The sequence below is a fragment of the Plectropomus leopardus genome, chromosome 7, assembly GCF_026936395.1.
Source record: "Plectropomus leopardus strain MGB_pleo_1.0 chromosome 7, ASM2693639v1, whole genome shotgun sequence".
NCBI classification, from domain to species: Eukaryota; Metazoa; Chordata; class Actinopteri; order Perciformes; family Serranidae; genus Plectropomus; species Plectropomus leopardus.
Genome location: NC_142182.1, coordinates 11,446,031 through 11,468,070, shown reverse-complemented (window position 1 = coordinate 11,468,070; position 22,040 = coordinate 11,446,031). Strand labels below are relative to the sequence as shown.

Below are 22,040 nucleotides of genomic sequence, written 5' to 3'. Positions count from 1 at the left end.
AATTTTCTTGTATCTTTTTAGTATTTTTTTTTCCCCATTTTTTCAGCCATTGCCTTTTAAACTGTTTATTGCCTTCTTCACTGATTTTTTTTTTTTTTTTAAGGAAATCAAGTCAGTTTACTCAGGTTTCAAATGGTTAAGGCTTCAGCATTTGTCTTTAAATAATGTCTCACCCGAAAAAAAGTGTCAATCACTCACCGGGAAGTAAACAGTTTTTCTGGCATGCCTCCACGTTAACTTCAGAATCCAAAAAAGGGCGAACTTCAACAACAGAAAAACGACATCAAAACACGCGTTTACAAACTCATGCAACACGTGCAATTTAATCCAAGTCTCATTGATCCAGTCGTACTTCCCAAACACATGTGTGTCCTCCCTAAAAACGTTACGATATTAGACACTTCCGCCTGCGAGGAGCGCGCCCTGAGCGTGCCCAGGCACGGCTGCTCGGCCATGCACGAGACTTTTTGACCTGTCAAATGGTCATTTTGCAGGTGAAGCATTCAATCCAGCTTAGCTCTGCAGATGATGATGATGAAACACACACAAAAAAAACACTGGATCGATTGCCAAGAACTTTGGTTCCTCACAGCATGTGTAAAGTGAAAAGTCATGGATTTACATTCAGACTGTGTCAGCAGAGATCTGGGAGAAGCTGTGAGGTTTCTTAATGTTTTACAAACACGATAAGATACTGATACATGTTTCAACAGTGATTTCACAAACAGGTCTAATATGGCTCACTCACACACAAATTAGCGCTGCACAATTCATCACCTTAATATAGAAATTACAATATGGCCAAGTTCACTCTCCAAATGGAGGAGATGCAATTTTGGATGAATTATAATTAGGGCTGTCAAACAATTTTAAAAAAAAATTGTGCAAGTAACCCTATCAGACTGGTGCATTTTACACGCTTTTCATTCTTTTCTTTTTTTTTTGTTTTTGATAATTTTGTCTGTGTTCATGCATATGGCATACATTTTGGCAAGATTATGTATTTTTGTTTAATATTAGAATTTCCAGCTCAGCTCATATGAGAAGTCTAAATTACACTGTGTGCACAAAATTGTTGCATGCATACTGTTAAGTGCAAAAAGTGCATTTTTGATCCCATGGCCATTAAAGCATTGAATTATTTTTGGGTGTCATTCTGAGTTTTTGTCTTGGAATTTGTCATTTTTACTATTTTCCACCTGATGACATCACTTTACCTTTTTTGGCATATGGAGAAAATACATTCTAGCTCCATTAGGTGCACTGTGACAATCAATACTGCTGCTAATCATTGACATATCCAAGGCTGTGTTTATCAAAACAAAATTTGACTTTGCATTTAGTGTATTGAAAATAATTATTTTTTCATCTAGAAACAGAGTGGCATCATGACAAAAACCTGGCATCTAAAAGGTTAAAATTCTGAAAATTAATGAATATTTGATATTTATGATTAGGACTGATGTTGGTTAGAAAAATAACTCAATTAAAATACAAAGTCATATTAATGTATAACATTTTTTAAAGCTTGATTTTGAAAAGTGCATTTTGTGTGCAGAGCGATGCGTGTGTTATATTAAAGCGGACCCTAAGGGTTAATCACTGAATTTCAGTAGTTAATCGCAATTCATCAATTTTCTTTTTTAATGGCATGTTTACATTTTCATTATTTTTTATTATAAAACAATTTTGAAGTTCATGTTGACAAGAAAAGTATTTCTTACCAGAGTGTCTTGATTGGGAATCAAATGATGCATTTATTGACTGATGATGGCTGATCTGCAGTCAGTTGCGACTCATTTGGCAAACGCTGTTGTTAACTTCTTTGATTTAGTTTCATGCACACGTCTGTGGCGATTTACACACTCCAAAATAGTGCTTTGCCAGCTTTGGTGATGCAGTTGCCTGCTGACATCAGTCTAATTAGCTGCACCTGTATGCTCAGGTGGTAGCAATTTCAAGACTGTTAAGGGACCCCAATAAGTAGAAATATTCAAATACAACAGGCGAAAACGACATATTTAAACTGCATGCAAAAAATTGCATGTTTTTTGTTCAGAACTGCATGAGACTAGCATTTAAGTGGGCATGTTTGTAAAGGGGAGCTCATTTTTATTCAGATATCTTGAGATAAGCCTCTTAAAGACAGGCACGTGGCCAGAATCGCCCATCGTGATTAACGCATTAATGCTGACAGCCCTAATTATAATTAATTATAAGTGATTTATGTGATCTCTCCCTAAAAAGCAAACTGAAGACCAAAATTTAGTCCAGCGAGTAACTGATTTTGGATCACAGCAGCAGATTGAGTGTCTCTGTTTGTTTAGCTCAGTTTTTTAATCCCAGTCTCACCTGGCAGAAAAGGTCTAAATAAAATAAAATAAAACAGAAATCTCAGTACTCTGTGTTCTCCTGATTAGACTTCCTGCAGTATTCACCGTTTAGGAGATTTTTACCAGGAGCCGAATTCTCCGCACAGGTTTCTTCCTCTCCAAAACAAACAGATTTAAACCAGCAAACAAGCTGAATAAAGCAATTTCAAGTTAAAACTCAGTGTTTTTCCAATGCCGTTCAGCTTGTCACAGATGGCCCACTAGCCCAGCATCTGCAAATGTGTGTTCACTTCATTTCGGATCCAGATGTTCATTCAGGAGGTTTAAACGTGTTTAATCAGCACGTCACAAACAAGCCACTAGCCAAGCACCTGCTAATTTGTGCCCTTTTTTTTGTCTGATAACCTACACAATAGATCTTTAAATCCTGCTGCCTAAAGATGAGCCGGGAGGCATTAACGTGAACGCCAAAACAATGAGGTGGCTGGATTTATTCTAAAAATGCCAAATTTGTGCACCTACAATCTTCATTTTAAACAAAGATCTGATGGTGTCACAGAATGACACACAATAACAGTAAGGCCTGATTCACAGCTTTGTCATTCGGAAAAATTCCAATAACAACTCAGGATTCGATAATTGTGCCCTTTTCTGCCCTATAAACCTGTGAATCACACCGTGCACAGCCCTGCCTCACGTCACTGAGTCTTCACGCTGCTGTGATTTAAACCTTTGAAACTTGCAGCGACATCACTTTTCTTGTGCTGCTTTCAGACGGCTTTCGCACATATTTAAAACCTTTGGACCCTGAGCACACTGGTGCGAATTCTTCCAAAAACGTGGAAAAAAAGGCGACGAGGAAATGTTCCACGAATTGCAAGAAATTAGTAGAATTAGAAAATTATTTTAAAATATACATGGAAAAAATTTTAAAAAGCTAGGGCAAAGTATATTTACAATAATCACAATTACATATAAAATTATGTTACAAAATTACTGCATTTTAAGCACTTTTTCTAGGTTATTTTCTTGTTGTTTTTAATATATGTATTTTTTAATCTTTGTTTTTACTGTTTGTCAGGTAATTTTCTTGCACTTTTTCCTTTTTTTTTTTTTTTGCAAATTTTTGAGTCCTTCTTTTGTTGCTCATTGCCTTCTTCCAGTGTTTCTGAAATAAATCAAACCAATTTGCTCAGGGTCCAAAGGGTTAAACTTATGGCGGACACAGTGCATTTTATGAAACTGACAAATAATCTTATATGTAGATCTGTCATGTTTGCCTCACATCTGACCCACTTTATTATGTCTGGATCTGCCCTGGTACCAATCCAGTGGATCAGGCTGGTGCGTAACAAGCGAGAGATGCTTGAGCATAAAAACTTTTTGTCCCCTTTGAGTCCTCTGGTTCAGTCCCTCCTGTAGTGGAAAACACTGTGTCCCAGCTCCACCAGCGCCCCTCCCAGCAGCACCCACAGAGGAACACACACCACACTGACCCACATTTCGGTGAGCCTCTCCAGGCGGGAGCACAGTGTCAGACAGAAGGCCAGCTTCAGCAGCAGGGCCGTCAGGTACCACAGCCTCCTCTTCAGGCTCTGCTCCCCGTCCCTGGGGTCAAAGTCCGGCTTGCAGCGCCCTGCCATCTTCACTATCAGCATGAGGATGAGGATGGTGTCAAAAGTCCAGACAGGGAGGAAGATGAGAAACCAGTTCCAGTGGATTTTAGAGTCCAGCTTGAGGACCAGCATGATAAGGAAGATGAGGGCGAAGATCCAGGAGAGGAGCACTCGCTGGGCCAGGGACATCTTCATCTATGGAGGACTGGCACGGATCCAGTATCACCCACACCCACAGGGACTACAGCCAAGGTGACAAAACACAGAGGATCTGAAAAACAGAGCAGGATCACTCTGTGATGGATGTAACGACTCAAAATAAGAGTTAAGTGTGAGCACACGTCAACACTGTTTTCACAGATGTCTCTTTGTTGCTGTAACTTCAGAGCCGAAGCTGCTGTGTGTTGGCTAACTGAGGCTAACCAGTGAATCCTAAATGTCAACATTGTTCAAAAATAAACACGTCTTACCAAATTAACCGGGAGACTCAACCTGTTTGAGAGACCGAGTCTTCACAAGCGAGGCAAATGTCAGCACTTACAAACACACGACTTAGTTTTTAACCTCAAAGCAGCTGAAAAACAGCGAGCAGTGCAGTGTAGTTAGCTGTTAGCATTTAGCTTCTTCCAGCTCCGCCGGTGGGGTTTCCGGCCAGTCCTTACAAAGCAAAAGCACGATTTTATTAGTTGGTGTTATTTTATTTTGATAGATAAGTAAAAGGCTTCCGGTACCCTGATTCAAAACAAAACCATTATTATATTTTATTTACACAATCTGTTTACTGTTTTTTTTTCCCAAAAAGACCATATACCCAAGCTCACTACAATATAGAAAAGATAAGTCACGTTCAGTCATTCATATAGACATGAAACAAAAGAGTAAGTAGTAAACATGGTAGTAAATAAAATAGAGACAAAACAAAACAAACAAAAAAAAACAAGAAAGGACTAAGACAAGACAAATACAACAAATCATATCAGTACCCAGACTAAGACAAAAAATGTAATAAAATAAGAATTAAAAATGTGTATATATTTGTATAATGGTAAAAGTGGGCTAACATAAAATATTAAAGGTGAGATTATTATTTTTCCCACACAAATTCACACATTACAGCAAGCTATAGAGTCAGAAACAGAGAGAAAAAAAGGCAAAGAAGGATAAATATTCCAAAATACAAAATAGATAAAAATAAATGTGCACAATATATACCTTTTACTTAAAAAACATAATATAATGGTTGTCGACTGGACACCTACCTGTCACATCAGAATTTTATTGGTATTTTATTTGGTATTGGAGACTTCCACTTGAGCAATGTAGTTTTATTTTGATAGATAACTGCAGGTAGGCTATGCACAGGAGGTCAATTTTCTAGATTTATTTGATTATTGTTCACTGACTGGTTGTTGTTCTGCTTAGTTTGCTTTTTTGTGGTCATTCATCTTTGGTTGTATTTTTCTCTATAATGTTAGTTTAATTGTTTTTTGCGAAGTTATTTATTTGTTTATTTAGTTTTTCACTACACATTTATCTTTTTGTCTGTCTGGATTTTATGCTGTTTTATGTCTGTGCAAATAAAATAAAATAAATATAAATAAACAGATTTCTTCCCCACAAATAGACTTATTATCATTATTATTATTAGTGGCAGTTGTAGTAGTAGTAATAATGTAATTATTATTATTCATTCATTTATTTTTCTATTACAATGAACCTTGAAGAACTGAATACAGAGGGGAAGTATGTGTGCAAAGTCTCTCTTTTGAAGATAAATTTAATAAAGGTGACATTCTCCATCAATTTAAACACCACAGTACACTGAGACCCATATACATGCACTCATTACCTCAGTATTTCTAAAATCGTGGCTTGACCTCATTGTAAAACTAAATCTAGCTGTATATTGCCTATTCTTAATGACCGACTACATCAAAAGTCTGCATAGCTTCTTGTACACGACATTAATCAGGGCAAATATTCTATTAATAATAAAACAATTGTTTGAAATAGAAGGCAATAACTCATGTTTTTCAATACTATTAAAATTTATTTAATTTTACTGGGCTAGTATAACAAATTAATACAAAGTACAACTCCGTAGACATCATAGATTGTCAAAAAAGTAAAGTACAAAACGCTTGAGGTAAAACATCGTTTGAAAAAGATTCTGTTGAAAAGCCCTTATTAAAATCTGAAATTCATTTAAAGGTAAAAGCTCACTTTACACGATCTAGCTGTCCTAAAAACCAACAATGCATTTTTATTTACAGGGTAGTGGTGGTGCAAAATACAGTGTGTGAGACGACATTCAGTCAAAATGTTTATGTCTTTATCAAATGTAAACAATAAACATCATCAGTCCTCAAACTCCTGCTGTACAGAGCGAATACAGAAAAGCTGTCACACTGATGTTTGCTCTAAGAAAAGTTTGCATTAGACCTCTATGACCGCAGCTGACAATAAAACAATTCAACAGTCCACATTTTCATAAGATGCCGTACAAAAGAGAGAGCAGAAGACCTCATTACTGTGTTACTGCCAAGAGGCAGAAGACAGAGTGTAAACAGAAAATATAAAACTGTTGTGAGGTTCAAAATGTACACATATACAAAACAAATCAATGATAAATAAGCAAAGTTTTTTCATTTTTCCATGTAACTGGTGGCTGTAACAGCCACCTCCTCAGCAGAGGTAAGAAACTGATGCTGTTTAAAAACCTCATAACTCCAAATTTGGTATTTTCAAATTCATTTAAGGGATTGCATGCTGCTCTATGGGTTAAATGATATTGAGTGTATTGTAAAGTTTTGATATTGTCAACAATTCTTGTGAAAAAGCCAAAACCACTAATGTGTTAGTGGTTAGATAATGTCCATCTCTCAGTACATCAACTTTCCTAGCGTGTCTGTGACAGTCGGCCCCACACCCATTCATTTCCACTAAAGACAAAGATATTTAAAAATGGGTCAAAAATAAAAAGTTTCAATTTAAAGAAAGCTGAATTATTCTCCTAAAGTTACTTTAGCAAAAGTTAGTGCATTTTTTGGGGGACTACTTTCAGCCACAGATTAAGACACATTTGTATTTAAAGTACCAGTGATGTGAATGTTGGATTGAGTCAAAATGAACTACAGTGTTTGTTTTCATCCAAATAATAATAAATAAACCTGTCAGTGAAACTGTTTGGCTCACTGAGCTGTGTTTCTAGTAGTTTTGGGAGAAAAATAAATAAATAGATTGAAAAAAAGACAATATTTGAAGGATCAATTCATGATGGATTTTGGTCTTTTCGTGGGATTTGTTGTCACTAAGAAAAAAATAGAATATCACTTTTATTTATGATTGATTTATCCCTCAAAGGTGTGTAGGATTTACTGGCATCTAGCGGTGAGTGGGGAGGTTCCTGATGACTAATTTCCCTGACATTAAAATAAGAAAACATTCATTTATATTTATAGATTACACTGAGCATAATCTATATATTTATGAATTATTTTTAAAATTATTGTGTGTATTATGAGAGCCATTTGAAATCATTTATCACATTTTTTTAATTTGCAAAATCTTATGTTAATTGCTGCTGAAATGTGTGGCACTTTGCACTGTGCATTATGAGCACTGCACTTTATTCTACAAAACATGACTCACTCAGTTAAATCAAAATACTGATAAACCGCTGTAGTTTTACAATACATTTTTGTCCCTCTTTCCACATCGGTACTTATGGGACGGTGCAATCTAATGTGTGGTTATTATTTTTTTTTTTGTTTTTCCATTTTTTCTTTTTTTTGTTATTCTGCGTTGTTAACATTCGTAGCTAACAGATCCTGATTTTTTATGAAGCAACATTTAACCAGTAAGATAAGACATTTCAGTGCAATGTCAATATGTACTTTAGATGTGTACATCAATAAAATAATATTCTCCATTATAAGTTTAATCCATAAGTATTTCTGGTGCCGACTAGCGATGGTAGCAACATTTAATCGACTAGTCAACTAATCACGCACGACCTCCAAGCGCGTAGAACTACGGTGGCCAACGCAAAAACGCAAACGGCCCCATCTAGAGCGGTGTTTCCCAACTGGTGGCTAGCAGAGTCCACTCTGAATGGACCGCCAGTGTCCTGTGAGCGTGTCAAGTGTGTAAAAAACACACTTTATTTTGAAGTACGGTACATTTCTGGCATAGAGCTTTTATTTTGAAGTGCCATTTATGGTTACCTTCTACTGCATTATTCTTGTGATATGTGCTGTTTATTTGTGCTCTAAGCCAATGTGTTGTTTACATTTTGTGAAATCAAATTGAATAGGCAATGAGGTAATTTATCTGATGTGTGGACCTTGAACTAATCACTAAGGAGAAATCTGGATAAATTGGGAACCACTGATCTCGAGCATCGACTGTGATCCAGAGCCGGTGTTTAGTTTGTCCATTCAGGGCTACTGTAGAACAACATGGCGGTAGGAGCAGGACTTGCACCGTATGAAGATTTCAAAAGCTCTCTCTCTAAGGTAGCGAAAACACAACTATTATTATTTTCTAGTTATAATAAACTAATGAAAACATAGTTTTGAATATTATGTTCAATTTCTGCCAATAGATGGCCCAAAATCCTACACACTAGAGCTTTAAGAACATAATCTGATTTATTTGGGTTTATGAAAACAGTTGAAATCTCAGGATGTAAATCACAACTATGGCGTCCTTAAGTTGAAAACCTTGTAAAACATTCCAGTCCTTTTAAATCATTTCACTTGGATTTGCGTGTTTTTTTTTCTCGTAGTTTCTGAAAAGTTGATAAGTAAGAGTTGCGAGGTTTTCAATCACCAGTGAAAGCACTTGGAATGGACTGGTAAGAAAGGAAGATGGTACCAATGTAATGAAATGTAGTTGTAAAATATCTTAAATCTGTCTCACAGATTATTACCGTACACACACTGGAATGATGAGGGCAGGGCGTTTCAGGCAACCACAGCTACACAGTGCTCTGCCTGCTCTCGCGGCTGTAGCCCATCGCCTCTGAGGAATGAGGTGGGAAATCAATAAATATCCCATCTGAGTCCGAGTCTGCAGACTCTAGCACTTGTCCAATTATGGTTTCAGGGCTGGATGATTCACTGGGCGGCGTGGAGGATGCGCCCTTACTGAGATCAGTCACTGTTGTTGTGGCCTCAGTGCCGTGCAGAGCTCCTGAGGAAATGAGCGGAAGGATAGAGGGAGACGACAGAGGCAGGGCCATGGCGCTCGCTCCCGCTTGTACCATACCTGTGAACGAGAGGGTGCTGGATTATTAGGGATTATTACATTATGATTTAAATATTCAAACATCTTAATCTGTGTCATACCATTGAAGTGAGAGCCCACACACAGCCTGTTGGAGGAGGAGCCAGACAGTTCAGGTCCTGAGGCCAAGTCAGCGTAGGCCAGTCCTTGCTCCTCCAGGCATGTTATAATCTCACAAGCCGAGTGCCGCCGAATTCCTCCGCTGCCAACAGAGCTGGCATCTGGGTCATACTCAGCCACCGGGGTCAGCAGCAGAGGGATATTGTAGCTTTTCGATCGTACCACAGGGTTTTTAGACGGTTGGTCTGTAGACTTGGACCAGCCCCACGGTAAACGCTTCTCTGAAAAACGAGAAGAAAAAGATCTAAGTTGCAACATCAAGATACATGCATGGAGAGACATAGTAATAAATACAGGGTGTTTTTTTCAGGATGCAAATTCACGCATTATAAGATCATTCATAGGCACGACTACACACCAGTTTTTTAATCATTTAAAAAACAGTGCTGGAAATGTAAGGTCGAGGCAGGCACCTTCTTACATTCATTGTGGAGATGTCCTTTCTGGAAAAAGGTTGCTGGAAAATTTGGTGCATTTGCTTGAAAAATCCTTTCCAGAATCACCCTGACTTTGTCTTTTAGAGGATAGGTCAGACTTGCCACCAGGATTATCTAAACCAGAACTTGGTTTAGCACTTACAGGCTTCATCACTGGAAGAGTCAGACTCGACCAGAAATTACTGACCGGGTGAAGTTGATGACGGATAATGCTTACAAAGGGACATTTTATCAGATTTGGGGACATTTTTTAAAATATATAAATGGTGGATATAGGTGGATATAACATGTTAGGGTAGGAAGACTTGTATATTTATTTTATTTTACTTTCTTTAATTTACATCACTCCAAGGGACGCTATATCTAGTATGTAACAAATGATGATATGCTTTGTTATGTTATAATGATGTGATGAGATGTTGGTGCTGCTGTTTTGTTTTCTTTGTGTATTTTTTTAAGAGGGTTGTTTTGTTTATATTTAATTATCTGTTTTTCCTTCTTCATATGATGTTTGATTAATCCAAAAAACTTCAATAAAAACTTAAATGACAAAAAAGTCACACGTTAGACACATTAATACTCTGCTTTTGTCTCACCTAGAACACAGCAATGGGCCTCAGTACCGTCTCCAGAATAAAGCCCGTGCGTGCCCAGGTAAGGTGAGACCACCTTCTGAATCAAGGACTCGAGCCTCAAGTACTCCTCATTCACACCACGTGACTCATGGACCCCCTAAACACAGACAGAGTGTAACAGCATAATGAACATTTTCTTTTTGCAGCTTCTCAAATGTGGCATGTGGTGCGTTTCTCTGTCACATATCAGTGTTAATGTATGGGGTAAATTTAATAATAGACACACACAACGAAACAATAAAAGAAAAATGCAATGAAACAAAAATATAAATGGGAATAAACACTTAAAATGTCACTGTGGGCACTGAATCAGATTCGGAAACCCGTGCACAGGGATTTTTTTTTAAATGTTGTTGATAAAATGCTAAAAAGTAAATGCTAAAACAGCACTCCAATTTCACTTTTCATATTCCCACGTGGCCGTTTTGGGCAAGACGCACTTCTTCAGCATGTATTCTAGCAATATCACAAACAATATACACAGCCGGGGTTATTATGGGATTGACTGAATGTGAATAATAAAAAAACGCGCAAAAGATAAATATCATAATGAAAACAGCCGTTATGTATAAACATAAGTGTTCACTTTACTCACTTTACTGTTTAATTATGGACTCCTTTGAGATTATATCAAACAAATACATACTTTTATGTTATTATGTCTGATGTGTATATATTAATCTCTAGATATTACACTGCAGGACTAAAGATGCAGGTGTAAATTATCTGTGATGGTGGTTCACTCTTCTGTGCTTGGTCACAACGACCATGTGCAAAGCTCAAAAACACCATTTGTTGCCATTTTGCCATTTTTTAAAGAAAGAACAGTGAGTGTAGAAACAGGCTGTTAAGTCTGGCATGCAGGCGTACCTGTAGAATAAGCAGCATCTGTGTAACAGAGGGGGGCACACGGGCCCGAGGGCGAGACAGGGCGTCCTCTAACTTCACACTCAGGACTATGGTGTTCCTGAAGTGAAGCAGAGCTAGCTGTCGGACAGAGGGCTCCTTACCCTGCACACATCACAGACACAGAAAAAAGCAGAACTGAGCAACAATGAATACCAGTGGTATATTCGTTGAGGCTGTCGGTCCATCAAGAAGCAACGACAAAAGCCAGCTGACTTCTCTGAAGATGTTTGCGTACCTGAACTGGATGGAAGATGGCCTGCAGCATCGAGAGGACATCACAGAAGAAGAAGTCCCAGGTCTCTGCCAGAGAGTCCAGCAACTTCTGACCTGCATCGATCACACAGGTGCAAAAACAGTTGATTTGGGCTTTTAATTCACAGGCACAGACCACTACACAATGTATTCAGACCATCTGTGCAGCCCGTCATACCTTCGTAGAACCGTATTTTGTCCCGAAGGATGACCATGCCTTTTGTCAGCAACTGGTTCTGTGAAATACAGTGAAAAGATGCTTTTAAATATAAATATGGGACATCAATGCCTTCATTTATCTGAATGTTGTTTTGCAGGCATATTTTATCCAAATCCTAACTCATTCTGTATTAAAAGTGTAAAGCAGTAGACAAAGTATTCAGATCGTTTACTTAAGTAAAAGCAGCAATAGCATCCTTCAAAAAACTCTTTTATAAGTAAAAGTCCTCCATTGAAAATGTTACCTACGTTAAAGTACAATCAGAAAAATGTACTTAGTGTATTAGAAGTAAAAACTGTGCAGAAAAATCTCTAAAAAACAAACAAAACATGCCAAAACCTTTATTATTTCAAAATATAATTTGCCCCCAAAAGAAACGTAAAAAAACATTTAAAATAATTTTAAAAAACACTAGAAAAACCCCTCTAAATCCTTAAAAAACTACCCTCTCCCACAAAAGTATGTAAAAAGAACACACTCAAAAACAAACAAAGAAATAGGAAAAAAAAACTTTATATTTTAAAATAAGAAAAGAAATGGAAAATTATTTTAAAAAGATAGGGGAAAAAAACACCCCCAAAAACCTAAAAATTATTAAATTTCTATTTTTTAAAAAATGTAAATCAAAACAGGTAGTTGGCTTATTAACTAAATATTGCAGCTGTACTTGTATAAACTGTTTGGTAATTTTATTTATTTACAAAATAGAATTTAAACTCTTGTTATGTTTTAATTCAAAAAGTGTTCAGATAAATGTTATAAAGTAAAAAGTAAAATATTTCCCTATAAAATGTAGTGAAGTGACAAACACAAGAACCTCTAATCTGTATTTAAGTATAGTACTTGAGTATATGTACTTAGTTACACTCCAATATCGAAAGTGTATTACCTGAAGGTATTCTGTGAAGAAAAACCCCAGCTCAGTCTTCAACAGATGCCTGAGGAAAAATGTGTGGCTTTTCATTTTATGACTCAAACAATAATCAATCAATCAATCAACAATAATCAGACGACAGCCATTATTTTTTCATGTCTGTTTGAATCAGGTGTTTACAACCTGCAGTTAACTGCTGCATTACATGTGACCGCTCAGTCGATCAAATTACTGTGACATCAAACTAACAATTACTTCCAACTGGCATTTCATTTTAACTGCCGAAAATGGTTTATTTCCGGTGTCATTTTCGGGCGTAAATGTGTCTAAAGCTATAATTACACACGATAGTCCTACAGGACTATCTGATGTTTCTGCTGAGCTGATGTTACGTGCTGTGTTACTTTGCTAATGTGTTTGATAATCAAATCTACAGGCAAAGAAGCTGAGCAGTGTACTGTGGATGGAGCCACAACAGATCGTATTTTAGCTGCCAAAAAACGATCTATATCACTTTAAGTGTAGATTATATATACAACATTTTTTACTATTTTACCTTTCACATTAATACACACTAAAACAATGGTAGACCCGCAACTCCCATGTTGTGTGAAGTAAAATAATTTTATCAATGGAGTCTGATGACTTTGCCATAACAGCTTCAGTTCCCATCAGAAATCGCTGTCTGACCTAAAGGTAAAGTGGCGAAAATATTCTAAATATAGCGTACACTTAAACTGAGGCGGTGCCATTTCATTTTCTGTACTGGACAGGGTGGCTTTCTACCCAGAAGTTATTGTAATTTACTTTATTATATGAAATACAACCACTGGATGTTAGGCAATCAACAAAGAGGCGCCCTTTTTCCCTGTGTTGTTTAAGAAATGTGTGTCAACCTCCTCATGGCTTTTCTGTACATGTAAATATGTTAACTGGACTGTAATGGAGGCTGATGTGATAGAGGGTCTGGTTTAGAAAGATAATGAGATATCTGGGGTAACCACATGACTTCCCGGGCCACATACAGTACACTTACACTCACAAACAAACTCATTCACAAGAAAACATCCAGTCAGCAAACGTAGGACAGACAGTAATTATACTTATCATAGCACAAAATGACATCAGCGGTCGAGAATAGAGGTCCTCTCTGCACCGTGTGAGTGTGCGTGGCTGTTTCTGTCTAAACTTACCGAACACCTTCGTTGAGGGTGTAGAGTTCGTTATCTGCCAGACCTTTCTTTTGGAAGACAGCGATGACAGCGTTGTGGATGCTGCAACACAAGACAAAGTTGTCCACATAATTGCTCAAAATGCAATTCAGACACTAAATTGTTTTTGGTAATTGCATTTGGCGTACCTGTTCCAGGTGGCATTGGCTCCTGCCCTTTTCTGCTTCTCCCCCCTGTCCTCTGGCGAACTTTTCTCACTCTTTCCCAGCTCGCTGAGGCTGGGGGAGCTCATCAACTTCAGCCGGTGCAGAGTCCTCATGAGGGAGATATAGAAGAAACGGAGAGAAACAAGCACTAAGTAGTGGCCAGGAAAGAAAGAAGGTCGAGCTTCGAGCTGACATACAGAGAAGAAACACAAGGAGATAGCTGGAGGGGAGAACATAAGCGGCGTGAGTCTGAGAGAGGGAAGAAGCACAATGACAATAGAAAGAGCGGCCGGTGACAGAGGAGGAGAGAAGTAGGACAGAATGATGCGTGGTGAGAGAGAGGCAGCACGTTAAGAGCAGCATGGGTGGAGCCAAGCCGAGAGGTGGGCCAGCGCTCTGCCCGAGGTCCCAGAAGAGGAGGAAACAATAGCACATGCACTGATGGGGGAGGCAAACTCTTCCTCCCTCTCTGCTGCTCTTTCAGTACAATACAACCATTGATGCAAACAAATATTTATGCAGAGCACAGATGCCAGAGGAACTGCGGTTTAAGCAGACTGAAGCAGTTGGGACTTTGTTGTGCTTGTCACTGTACAGCGAGGAGGCGGAGGAGGAAGTCGTCCGGCTTATTAACAACAACAACAGGGATAGGAAGCAGTGACACAATGCGGGACAATGAAGAAGGTTTTCCTGCTCTGCCATTTTCAGCACAGCTGGTGCAGGACAACAAAAGTCAAAACTCAACACAATGTGTGAGACTAGAGCCTGACCGATTATAGATCTCTGAGGGTGATAATGATGGTGGTATTTCTTTCTTTCTCAAATCTTTTTTATTGATTTTGCACCAGTATTGTGGACACTGAGCGAAGGCATGTCTGAGATGGCAGAATAAACTAATCTCTGATTGACGTAAAACAAGAACATGAAAAGAACTAATTCTGTTAACTCGTTCCCTAATCTCCTGAATATCTGACCAACCCTTATTCTAAATCCTTCCTGCTGGTTACAGACTTAAACAAATTAAACAGCAAAAATAAATAAATAAAAAAGGGAAATATATGATTAAATAGGGCTGTGCGGTACTACAAAATATATGGTCAGACAATGAAGGTAATGCTTTGTGTCTGGCCGCGAGGCTGAGCGGGCACCTACACAATGCACGGCACCAAAACAAACAAGCACTGAGGAGCTAGAAAGCGATACTGAACGTGGGATTCAGCAAAAGACACCGACACCAATTAACCTTCTCAAAACAGATTAGATTTATTTAATTATAACAATACTTTAACTCTACTATAACAGCACTTTAAGTTTATACCCTGCTTTATTCAACATTATAACAGTATTTTAGAAAATTTTATTATAGCACTAGTTTATGTAACTTCATTTTATGGCAGTAGATACTTTATTGTAACTTTAGTTCACTTTAGTTGCTCTTTTATATCTCTCTATAGCTTAAGGTTTGAAAAATCATCTTTTTCCACCCTGTCTGACAGTATCACGCATAGTTTGTATTAGTTTGTTTGAACTGTCCACTATAATGTTTATATATTCACACCCAGAACTTTTCAGGACTGCACCAATCCATCAAAAAGATGGCTTGTGCACCTATTTAGACACATTTTCCCAAAATCCAACCACACACGTTTGGTATCTTTAGAAATTTTGTATCTCTATTAGACCAGTGGTTCCCAACTGGTGGGTCATGGCCCAAAAGTGGGTCACAGGTCTATTCTGAATGGACTGCAAGTAATTTTGAACATGCCAGGATTGTAAAAAAAAAAAAAAAATGCACTTTCTTTTAATTTTCCAGCACAGGGCTTTTATTTTGAAGCACCATTTCTGTCTATTCTTGCCATATGTTTTATTTCTTTTGTGTTTTACGCCAACATGTTGTTTACATTTTGTGAAATCACATTGAGCATGTGGTAATTTATCTAAGTGTGGACCTTGTACTAATGACTAAGGAGAAATCTGGACCCCGAGGCTGAACCAGTTGGGAACCACTGCATTAGACGTTTTTTTTTTTGATTATATGAGTTTTAACAATGTTTAACTGCAAAGTTTGCATCGTATGACCCAACGCTGACAGGCCCCTAATTGTAAAGGGGTTAAAGGAATATTTTTGACATTTTGGGAAACACTAATTCTCTTTCTTTGCCGATGGTTACATGAGAAGGTTGATACCACTCTCATATCTGTACACTAAGTATGAAGCTGCAGCCAGCAGTTGATTAGCTGACAAGGGAAACAGTTGGACTATTTTGTGTCAATTCTGGAGGTCATGTCACCGTGAAAATCCCAGTCAACTAGCGGAGGCTCCAAAGAGTCATTGCAACTGAAAAAGAAATAGTCCAGCACATAATGCTGTTTATGGCTTTTACACTTTTGTTTTTGCATGGATTCAACAAACCGTATATAACGCATTAATAAGTGAACTTCAAAGTTGCTGGAAGGCTGACTTTGTTATCTGTACACAGAGCCATGCTAACTGTTTCCATCTGTTTGCAGTCTTTATGCTAAGCTAAGCTAATCAACCGCTGGCTGTAGCTTCATATTTAACACACAGACCTGAGAGGGGCATCAACCTGCTCATCTAAATGCCCAGACACACCAAACCAAAATCTTGTCTTGGTCAAAAAGTTGCACTCAAACACATCACAAGCTACAGCCAATTGCCAACTAGCACGTATGCTCTGCGCCTGCGTGAGAGGAAATAACTCTCCATACCAGCAGGCCGTGCTTGTCTGTATTCATCATTCAAAAAGGGAAACTGGAAGACCAACAGGAAGGACTCAAGAAAGTAAGCCAGTTAGCGCACTTTCAAAACACCCCAATGTTAAAAGAACAAAGGATATGTAGTGTACGTTAGCCAACAATATCACAATTACAAACCGATTCTGCTAAAGAGCTAAAAACATAATATCACCCAATGTAACAAGTTTGTTTTCGATCTCGCTTCCTTTTGACTTTATCAGTCTATTTGTTTTTCTCATTTCCATTTCTCTTTTCATAAGCTGAGTTGAACTGCCAATCAGATGGATTTCATTCTCCAGTGCTGATTTAACATGCCGAATCAGCTGAGAAAAGCCGACATGGGCCGACTAGTGCCAAAGTGTGGGACACAACGCAAAAACTAGGGTGACAGACGCTCACTGACAGCTAAAGACTGACCAACGGTCGACCATCGTGAGTCAGGGTCTCAGATCTCTGCAAAACAGCAAAATTAAGTATTTCCCAAAATGTTCAACTCTCACTGATAACAAAGTATCAGCCGATAGTAACTTACAAATAATATGAAGAAATTCAATATGGATCCCTTTAATTAATATTTAAAGTTTAAGAATCGGTTTAAATTTTGTTGAACACAAAAGGTACCGAGCAGGCCATCTAAAAAATAAACTTGCAAGTGCTCTCTGGTGGAGGAACTATGTAAACATGTATTTTCTGTACAGACCTTTCTTATTACTTATCATACATATGTATGACACAATACATCTGCAATAAGCCAACATCGTCGACATACTGGCTTTGTCACTTCCGGACACTGTTTGCATATTTTCAGGAGCGAATGGTCAAATCTAGCACTCTGGAGAAGAAGAAATGATAAGCTGTATCCCACGCAGTCCAGAAACTCTCTGATGACGGCACGGCACTAAACAACAGACCCCCCTTCCACGCCCACGTACACACGGAAACGGAAAACATGGAAAGCAAGTGTACAACTGATGAGATGTACACACATAAGGAAACGAGTCAATCAAACAACCCACCAGGAGATCATTATCATTAGGGCAACATGTGTTGCAGGCAAAGCTCAGCCGCTTAATGAAATCTTCTGGGAGGAGAGATGTTGGGATTTTCATGAATGCTTATTAATATTTCATGCATTTTCCAGGATGTTGGGCGTTGTGAAATTTTAATCCCAGGAACTGAGCCTCACCTCCTGATTGGATGCTCACTGCTGCTGTCCATGTCTGGGCTCGGGGGAGGAGCAGAGAAGGTGCTGAAGTTGAGTGACAGGGGTCTGGAGGAGGGCCGGGAGGCGTGCCTCCGCCTGAGTCCATCGAGCATCTGAACGTGAAAGGGAAGATGATGGAGAAATGGTTATTAACGAGACAGTGTGTGGGATTTAGGGGTATATATATTAGAAGAAATTCAATGTAATATAGTAAGTATTTTTTGCAAAAAATTTTCATGTTTTTGTGACCTTAAAATTAACCATTTAAATTTACATAGGGAGCAGGTCCTCTTCCACAGAGTCCGCCATTTTGTTCTACAGCTGCCCAGAGTGGACAAACCAAACTCTGGCTCTGGATATTTATGTTTTCGCACAGCCGCTGTAGTTAACCGTAAGGCTTGAAAGTGCGATTCGAATTATAAGTCAGAGATCCCTCAGTAGATGAGATAGCTTCAAGTTGAGCAGTCGTATTTTTTGTTTTGTTTTATTTATTTAGGGATAGCCAGCATGCTGTGTAGTGTATTTCCGGGGACATTTTGGTTCCCATATTTTGCTTCAGCATAAGTGCTCTTGACTTTCACGCTACTCTTTGGAGCTGCTTGAAAGTAGATTATTATATGATTCAGTCTCTTGTTTTTGTTTGATATCTAGTGTCGGCAAAAGAAAAAATGTTGCACATTTGCAAGCCATCATTAGCGCTGTTAGGTTGTTTACTATCTGATGTTACTGCCACAGTAACAGTGAAAACCACACAGAGTCAGTTTAAACTTTAAAACTTTGTACAGAAAACAAAACGAATCATCAAATATTCATGTTGAACAGCCAAATCGGATTTGACAGGCATACTTCTGAGTCATGTACAGCCCTAGTTAACAGCCCCTCTGTGACAAGCTGAACAGCATTGGAAAAACACTGATTTTTAACATGAAACAGCTTCATTCAGTGTTTTTATCAGTTTAAATCAATGGGCAGTTTAGTTTGGAGAGGAAGAGACCTCAGCAGATAATTCTTCTCCTGGTAAAAACCTCCTGAACATTTGGATCTTAAGGTGTCACAGAAAAAAAAGGTCGACACACATTAGCAGGTGCTGGGCAAGCGACCTGTACGCAATGACCTGAACAGTGTAGGAAAACCCCAGATTTTTAACATGAAACTGCTTTATTCTACGTTTTTATCGATTTAAATCACCTGGCTCTTTGTTGTGGCGAGGGAGATATCTCTGCTCATAATTTGGCTCCCTGTAAAAATCTCAGGCTAGGCACTAGGAGAAGTTTCAGCTGGTTACAATCCTCACTAGTAGATGCCACCAAATCCTTAACACTGCTCCTTTAGGGTTTGACTGAAGGTAAACGTATTATCAAAGGCACAAAAATTGTACAGGAGTGATCACAAGTGGATCAGACAGCTGCGTGAGGCATCAATGACTAATGTCTGGGGCCCTGACACAGTTGATACTCCTGCTGCTACCATGAGACAGTGAATTAGATACTGAATACTGAAGAACTAAAATACACAGACAAAACAAATTAAAGTAAAACTCACGGTGACAGGGTCACGGGAGAAAATCACGCCACACATTTGTGATCTCCCTTGTAAAATCAGCCGTTTACTTTCCGTTTCTTTTTTTTTCTGTTATTTCAACACCATGGGAGATTGTTTTGCAATCAGAGCTCAAGCTACGCCCCAATCACACACACACATTACATCAGAGGAAAACAGGGAAATGCATGTGTGTGCATGTACAGTGCAGGGGGGGGGTGTGTGTGAGAGAGAGAGAAAGAGAGAATTAACCCTGTTCAAGCCACAAAGACAGTATGACAGTACAGTATGATGGTGTATTTGGGTGTCTCCCCATAGAAACACACTGGGCATAGTAAAGCACCATCGCCTGGTCAGAGGGGAGAACAACAGTCTGGGCTGTCACTCCACAGACAAAAGACACAACACGAGCCTCCTTCTCTGCCACCCTGCATGCAAGTGATAAAATGGGTGCGTGTTGTGTTTTCAGAGGAACCGGTCTGCAGTTTTATTACAGTGAGATCACATCTCAGCCAGAGGCTCAAAAACAGACTACACACTGTGCACCCGACATGCCATGCCACGCCAGTCTGGGCATTTATGCTTTTGTTCACCCCTCCTCCTTGCCTTTCAGGAGCGACTAACAGTCAGATCGATAACACTTTTAATTTGTTCTAGTCTCTATTGCTTTTCTGCTATCCCTCCATCATGCCAATGTTTTGTTTATTCGATACAAGATAGCCAATCAATCGCGCAGACACGCAATCAACAGTCCACGTTTATCCTACAGGGAGGAATGTACAGCCCGTCGTGCGTACGTGGAGGGTTTTCTATTTTTTCTACCTGTGTGCACGAGAGAATTAGGCAAAGTAAACAGCGTGACTGTCTCACGGACACACGCGGGCTGGCACAGATGTATCATTAGGTCCACCCATGGGTAAAAACTGTATGATAACGGCCACAAAGTTGTCGTATGTCATGCGACTCTGCCCGCCCACTGTTTGCCCGCACTCCCCGTACCTTATCCTGTCGTGTTTTTCCTGGTGGGATGAAACGGTCATGTAGCACTCGTGCCAAAGTGTTTACTGTCCGGGCTCATCGGCGGCTGGCTCCTCTACTGTTCCCCGCCGGTCTGCGCACCCACACGGGCATCGGGGTGCAGGCGGATGAGGGGTCTGACCTGCTGTGCGGTGGAGGGGGACTCATTCATGAGGCATGCGCCGCCGCTCGCTCGCTCACTGGCTCGCCCCCGCTTTGTTTTGACGAGATGCAAAATGAACCTGGGGCGCGTGGCCGCGGCCGCGAGCTCCACGTGGACGCGCATTGTGGTAAAAAGCACATGCAAAACAGGGGAATCACTGGGATTCAAGAGAAAAGCACGAGTGTTTCAAGCCCTGGATAAAAATGTTCACGTTATTTATCCAGTGTTAAAACGCAGACCATTTACTCCCAATACATAATCCTCCATAAAGACACTCCGTGATGTAGGCCCTATATGAACCATAGCACAACACTCAGGTGTGCAGGCATTGGAAAAACTCACAATTTTAGTCAATATTAAATAAATAAATAAACAATCCAAGCAGGAAATAAATAAATATAACCATTAAATAAATCCATAAATAATTGGGTCAATAAATGGGTGAGAAAAAAATAAAAAATATAAATTCTAAAATATTACACACACATATGACTATCAAGGTTAATGTGTCTGTACATAACAAGTTTTTTTAAACTGCGTTAATAGCTGCCCGATATTCCTAATTTTAAAAGGCTGTGCTAGGCTGAGATTTAAAACATTCATGCTAGGGGGCCAAAAATGCACCAAAGTTAAGTTAAATTTGGCAATGGAAGAACAGCATGGTTATTTCACAGGGGTTCCTTGACCCCTGACCTCAACATATCTGAATGGAAATAGGTTATATGGGTACCCATGAGTCTCCACTTTCCAAACATGCCCACTTTATGCTAGTTATCTGTCATTTGATTCCCAATATAGACAATCTGATAAGAATTGCTTTACCCTGTCAACATGGAGTTTTTTTATGCAGAAATATTTAATTGAAAACATGCTATTAAAATACTATTTATTTCAGGGCACATTTATTTTGTAGTGACATATTTATCTCCAGCTCTTTTTTATTTCCAGTTGCAATATTTATTTCCTGGTCATATGTATTTATTGATTTACATATGCATCCATCTAACATTGATTACAATGGTATTTCTGTATGCACAAGGCTGTATAAACAGAGGGGAAGGTAGTGAACTCATAGTATCCCACACTGACCCCAATCTATGCAGTTTAACACAGTGGGTGTCTTGCCATCTGTCAAAACAGGCGTGGGTATTGGCAGATAATCCCCTATTTCTGTGGGTCGTGATGTAAATAAGGGGTCTCGTGAGAAACATCACTGGTATAAAAATCACGCAAGAAGCACTGAGGCATTGAGCACATTTCAAATGCCTCCGCAGTATATGAGTATCTTTGCAGGGTG

At 39.0% G+C, this 22,040-nt stretch overlaps 2 protein-coding genes across 4 annotated transcripts; both read right to left on the bottom strand.

Annotated features, from left to right (window-relative positions):
• Positions 1-295: 295 nt before the first annotated feature.
• Positions 296-5,493, bottom strand: tmem60 (transmembrane protein 60). 2 transcript variants are annotated; one of them, XM_042495924.2, is made up of 2 exons: positions 4,420-5,493; positions 296-4,190 (listed from the first exon to the last, which is right to left on the bottom strand). In XM_042495924.2, exon 2 carries the CDS (start codon positions 4,142-4,144, stop codon positions 3,740-3,742), a length of 405 nt encoding a protein of 134 aa, XP_042351858.1. In that variant the 5' UTR covers positions 4,145-4,190; positions 4,420-5,493; the 3' UTR covers positions 296-3,739. The 2 variants fall into 2 exon arrangements, with proteins under 2 accessions (XP_042351858.1, XP_042351857.1); XM_042495923.2 differs by having other exon boundaries at positions 296-4,220; positions 4,420-5,487.
• Positions 5,494-5,978: 485 nt separating this feature from the next.
• prr5a (proline rich 5a (renal)) lies at positions 5,979-20,788 on the bottom strand. Of its 2 annotated transcripts, none has more exons than XM_042495918.2 (11): positions 20,563-20,788; positions 18,007-18,137; positions 14,046-14,171; positions 13,879-13,959; positions 12,701-12,749; positions 11,770-11,827; positions 11,575-11,666; positions 11,301-11,441; positions 10,392-10,527; positions 9,301-9,579; positions 5,979-9,220 (listed from the first exon to the last, which is right to left on the bottom strand). In XM_042495918.2, exons 2-11 carry the CDS (start codon positions 18,135-18,137, stop codon positions 8,931-8,933), a joined length of 1,383 nt encoding a protein of 460 aa, XP_042351852.2. In that variant the 5' UTR covers positions 20,563-20,788; the 3' UTR covers positions 5,979-8,930. The 2 variants fall into 2 exon arrangements, with proteins under 2 accessions (XP_042351852.2, XP_087936069.1); XM_088079943.1 differs by lacking the exon at positions 20,563-20,788 and adding an exon at positions 19,567-19,712.
• Between the last annotated feature and the right edge of the window lie 1,252 nt (positions 20,789-22,040).